General features: G+C 52.3%; 1 protein-coding gene across 1 annotated transcript; it reads left to right on the top strand.

Moving 5' to 3' along the window:
• Window positions 1-3,289: 3,289 nt before the first annotated feature.
• LOC100822091 (transcription factor bHLH148) lies at window positions 3,290-4,432 on the top strand. Its single transcript, XM_003561640.4, has one exon. It carries the CDS (start codon window positions 3,474-3,476, stop codon window positions 4,107-4,109), a length of 636 nt encoding a protein of 211 aa, XP_003561688.1. The 5' UTR covers window positions 3,290-3,473; the 3' UTR covers window positions 4,110-4,432.
• The last annotated feature ends 980 nt before the right edge of the window (window positions 4,433-5,412 follow it).

The following is a 5,412-nucleotide window of genomic DNA, read 5'->3' as shown; positions in this document are numbered from 1 at the left end:
CACACTCGCGATGGCGATGGGCAGATGCATGCATGTACCACGCCGCGCGAGACGCAAGCGCAAGCGTGCATGCATGCATGCCGTCTGTCCGTCCACCTGACCCTGCCTGCTGCTGGCGGTGCATGCGTCATCCGTGCTTAGTTACCACGACCCACTCTGTCTTGGCGCTAAGCATGCATGCAGATGCAGGGAACGCGCGTGAATCCGCTGCAGTCAACCAACCAACCGCTGCATGCTAGGCACATGCAGGGTTGCAGACCACGCAGGGCAGGCATCTGGTCAATGATCGATTCCCGGCCTGGCCTGAGAACGATCATGGGAAAAGGAAATACATATGCTCAACATATATAATACGGAGTACTGTTTTTTTTTAATTCGGATTGTTGACGGGCTTTTAGTCTGATTTGGAGCATCAGCGGATTGCACGATCAGACAACCCGGACGCATTCATCAGAGCCCCTTTTAAAGATAACAACGGAAAGCAGCAGATAGATGCAGACAGGTCTAGGTCCACGGTTCAGTTTAACAACGGAGCAGAAGAAATATCTGTGGTGGCGGCAGTGGCAGTGGCATAACTGTTGACGCTACGTCAACGACTCAACGCGCTGTTGAACTTCTGCATAGTCCATGCCAAATTGTCAGTATATACACTATCTTCCTGATGGAGTAGTAGGTGAGTGTATATATATGACCTTCAGAACAACTCCGATAGCGATGCGTATATATAGTGCTTTTGCTAAGCTAATTGTGGTCCTCGATGATCTTGATGTATTTACATGTTGCAGTACTTAGCTTAGGACACCAAACTTCCATTTGGGAGAGAAAGCTAGCTAGTTTAAAAAAGTTGTAAGGGAGAAAGCTAGTTAATTGCAGTGCCGTTGAGAACGTGGGACTGTGGCTGGAGTAAGAAATTACTCCAGGACTAGTGCTAGATTTTTTTGTTTACTTGGAAAAGTTACGTGTGCTTCGACCTCTTTCGATCGTCACTCTGCTTCGGAACTGTTACCTGTAGCTGCTGCAAGAGCACAGCAGAGGCTGGTAGTATTAGAATTTAGCCAGCGTCTCAAGGAAGCAAACAAGCAAGCATGCAGGCTAAGCAAATAGCCTTTGGGATTTTAAATACGCCCCTGGCGCATGCAGAACATGCAAACGGACGGCTTAAACAAATAAACAAGCAAAAAAATTGCTGGAATCACGACGGCTATGTACGTACGAGCGGCTCGCTTTCAGCTAGTTTACGCTTACCAAGACAGCGATTTGACTTTGCGCGGCAATTAAAGGCTCGGCAGCCGCCTCGCAGAACGGGGCGAACAGGTTCATCCATTTATCTATCCATCGTGGACATCTTTTACACGGCCAAGCAACGCCATGTACCCCGGTGGGACGCACATGATCTGATGCCTTCGCACCGTTCCCGCGTGGTCAATTAAGCCGGACTGGCTATATAATTTGTGTGCCCAGTACCATCCCCATCGATAAAACAAGTCTACGAAACTGTATACTCCATCCATCCATCCAATCCATAGAAATCATCGGAAAATATACGTACGTAGCTACTTACTAGTGAGTAGTACTACTATTGTTTTGTTTCTGTCGAATTCAGCAGGTTCCTGAACTACTGCATTTTGTTCTTTTCTTCCAGGTAAACAACAAATGCCAGGATAATCACAAAAGAAAATGGCAAGATGATCACAGGTTTAAAGAAAAAAAAAGGTGTGGAAAACATCCGAGGAACACAAGACACGAATGATTTAGCCCAGTTGGGCCGGGGGGATTGCTTGCTTTGCGCGACGTTTCCTCGACCTCGCATGTGACTTCCCCACTGGCTCCATGTTAGTGTTAGCGGCACGACTGGGCAGCGCCCATGAGGAGAACATGCTACGGCTACCTTAACTAGTCGGTAGCCAAAGCCGGTCCTAATCATCATGGCTATCGTAGCACTAGCATCGGATCACTCGCCACGGCCCGCAGCAGGCTGTCTAATTTTCGTGTTCAACGTAGCAGACTGCCTAATTAGGAGGGGGTACCATACACCAGAAAAATGGGACGCCTAGGTTGTGTTAGTACTAACGCTGCGAGCATGCCACCGCTACCACTTTATGTGTGGATCCACATGCACAGATGGATGCACTGGGTCTGGTCTGTGTGCATAGATCCAGCTCGATGCAGGGGTGTTGCACAGACTGGCGCGGCGCTGCGTCTTGGCGTGAGATTTTTAATGGTCATTTCCTCTGCCAAGGGAGGTGAAATTGGTTCTTTTGTGGGTGTCGGCATTGGATCGCTCGCCCAATCAAAAAACATATGCTGTAGCGACGTCTAATGTGCTTCTGTCGAGTAACTTTTCTCCCTGGTTCTCGTCGGTTTCAAGAGCAATGAATAAGATTTCAGAGGATTGATCTAGAAATGCGCATCTCCGAGCAGGACAGGCGAACGCATGATTTCTCTTTTGCAGTGTTGTTATTTCTCCTGCGACTGATCTCTTGGATTCGTAGTGCAAGTACAACACGACGAAAAGATCTTCATCAGATTATCTGAATGTCGATCGTTACGCAATTTAAAGCCCATAATCAGCATTTCAGCCCCACTCCCTATTGGAATAGTAAGTCTCAATCCAACCATATCAGCGCCTGGCCCTAGTATTTTCAAGCCGTTACATCCGCATGCGGCTTTTTAAGAGCCTATTTAATTCAAAAGTTTTTAAAAAAAATTCGGAGGATTGAAATCCTTCCTGACGAGTACGACAGAGCAACCTCGAAAATTTTAAATTGCTGCTTCGCGTGAGAGTCCTTGACTAACCAAGCTGCAGACTCCATCCTTCAGCACCCGATGCATGAAATTTGCAATCCATATTTTACGGCACGTGTAAATGTTGCGTACCATCATGTTCACCTTTACACCTCTGTACCACACGGAGTATCTCACTATCCAAAATTTGCACACGAGAATTAGACGTAATGAAACACATCGCCTCAAAACAACAGCACCAGCAAGCAAGCAAAGCAGAGCAGGAAGCCTCCAGCTCCCCGATCCAATTGGTGGACACAGAGCCACAAAGTCCAATCCCAGTGGACCTCATAATTAGCTGCTTGCTCCGAGTGTCGCACATGCAAAAATGGATAGACCGAAAGAAAAGGCGAAGAAAAGAAAATCATATAAACCCAACTAACACAGCAGCACAAAGGAGGGGAAAAGAAAAACTCAAAAATCCAAAATGGGATCACATGACTAATGCGAGCAGCATCAGATCAGTGTTGTCATTTGCCAATACCGCCCCCTTTATATTCCCCTCCCTCCCACCCCTCCTCCATCCCACCCCTCCTCTTCCCCTGCCTCTACAAACACCAAGCCAAGCCGCCCGGGAGGGAGAGAGCGGAAGAAATAGTTAGATCACAAACTGCCTAATCCTGCTTGCCTTCCGGTTTCCGTGCAATCCGCCGAGTTCTTTGTGAGAATTGTTGCGCCGTGCGCTTGCAATGGCATCCACGTCGAGCTCGACGGCTGTGGATGAGAGGGAGCGGAAGCGGAAGCGGACATCCGGGGGAGAATCCCCTGCGGCGGGGGCGGAGGCGCAGCCTTCCAAGTGGCAGACGCGGCGCGAGCACGAGATCTACTCGTCGAAGCTCTTCGAGGCGCTCCGCCTTGTCCGCGCGGGGTCACCGGCGTCGTCGACGACCACCCCGGCGCGCAGCCGGCTCGTCCGGGAGGCGGCCGACCGCGCGCTCGCGGTGGCGGCCCGCGGGCGCTCGCGCTGGAGCCGCGCCATCCTCGCCTCCCGCCGCCGCCGTCTCCAGGCCGCTCACCGCGCGCGCCTCCGCGCCCCAACCGTCCCGCCCTCGCGCCACCCCTCCGCCGCTGGCACCTCGGCCGCACCGGGCAAGGCCTCCAAGACCCCTGCGCTCGCGAGGAAGGCGAAGGTGCTCGGGCGGCTAGTGCCCGGCTGCCACAAGCTGCCGTTCCCGGCGCTCCTCAGCGAGGCGTCCGACTACATCGCGGCGCTCGAGATGCAGGTGCGCGCCATGACGGCTCTGGCCGAGGTCCTGTCCAGCGTCTCCTCCTCAGCTTCAGCTTCAGCCTCCGGAAGCAGCTCCTCCTCGCCGCCCCCGGCGTGACCCAAGCTTCACGATTCGTGTATTCGTTCGTTGTAAAGTTTCCCCGTTTTTTCCCATTTAATTTTCCTCCTGGGATTAGTTAGCCTCCTCCTCTCTCTAGTCTCCCCTGTTCTTTCTTAAGTTGGTTGAGCGGTTGGTTAGTGTTGTGGTGGTGATAATGATGGCATTCTGGTGATTAACCCGTGCTGTAATGCCTGTAGTAGGCACATTCGTTTTGTTCTACTTCATTCGCTTTCTCCTCGGGATTAGGTTGTTTCTTTCCTTCTCCCTGGAATTGGATCGCATCTCTGATAAATGCATCAGGCGTCTCATGTTTCAGATCACTTCGTTGAGTTCCGTGTGTTCTTTCCTGCGCACGGCGCCGTACATGTCTTGTTTGTGTATTTGTCGATGGAAAGAAAAACTTTTACTACTTAAACCTCTCGGTGTCTGATCTTCATCATCTCGCAATCATACTTACCCCGTGATTCAACAACACAAGCCTGAAATGATTCCTCACGAGTTTCAGTTCCATCACGGTATGCATAACATTTGAGCTGTACAGGATCAAATGCTCGCAGTACACGAAGAAGTACTATGCTCTTAGACCGTAGCAGCAGAAGTTTTCTCCGTTGATCGTTGTTCATGTTGCTGCGATAACATACCGAGCCTTGTAGTAGTGGAGGAGGGAGCACTGGATCTCTAGTTTATTTCGAAAACTGCAGGGCAGTAACATGGAACGGGAAATGTGGCAACGTGGGTGGAATAAATGGCACGTGGCCGATCTGAGCGGCACGCCGGGTTAAACCCCACGGGGACCCCAGTGCAGTCACTAGCCGCGGGGCCCGCCCGCAGTAAAAAACATCTCGCGGCTGCGCAGTTCGGACAGAAGAGTCCGTGTCCGTTTTTCACTCCCGTCGCCTTCACCGGCCCCACGCCGTATAACAGGCTACTACTACCACGACGAGACTGCCACGGTACGGGGAGGATGAGATGAGAGTAAAATGAGGAAAAATACGGCCTTGCCCCTGCGCTACGCGACAGGACAGGAGGAGCTGCAGCCCAGCCCAGCCCGCCACGCCGGTGCCCGGCCTCCCTCGCGGCGAGAGCCGCCTCCCCTGCTGCAGGCAGGCTGAGCTGGATCATAATGAAGCCGCGGCGGGCCTGCTCTTCTCCCAGAACGCAGGGTGGTGCGCTGTGGCGGACGGCGTGGTGTCGCTCTGGGGTTCGGGCCCTACGGGTCAGCGAGTGCCCGCACCTGGGCGCCTTCCCCCTCCTGTGCTGTGCGTCTGGACGAGGCGTCCACGTGGTCCGTACGTGTGGC

The sequence above is a fragment of the Brachypodium distachyon genome, chromosome 1, assembly GCF_000005505.3.
Source record: "Brachypodium distachyon strain Bd21 chromosome 1, Brachypodium_distachyon_v3.0, whole genome shotgun sequence".
NCBI classification, from domain to species: Eukaryota; Viridiplantae; Streptophyta; class Magnoliopsida; order Poales; family Poaceae; genus Brachypodium; species Brachypodium distachyon.
Note: the sequence above shows the minus strand (reverse complement) of the source record. Positions and strands in the feature narration are given on the sequence as shown.

What these genes read in the sequence shown, in the direction of transcription:
- LOC100822091 (XM_003561640.4), top strand. Translation starts at nt 3,474, where the DNA reads ATGGCATCCACGTCGAGCTCGACGGCTGTGGATGAGAGGGAGCGGAAG.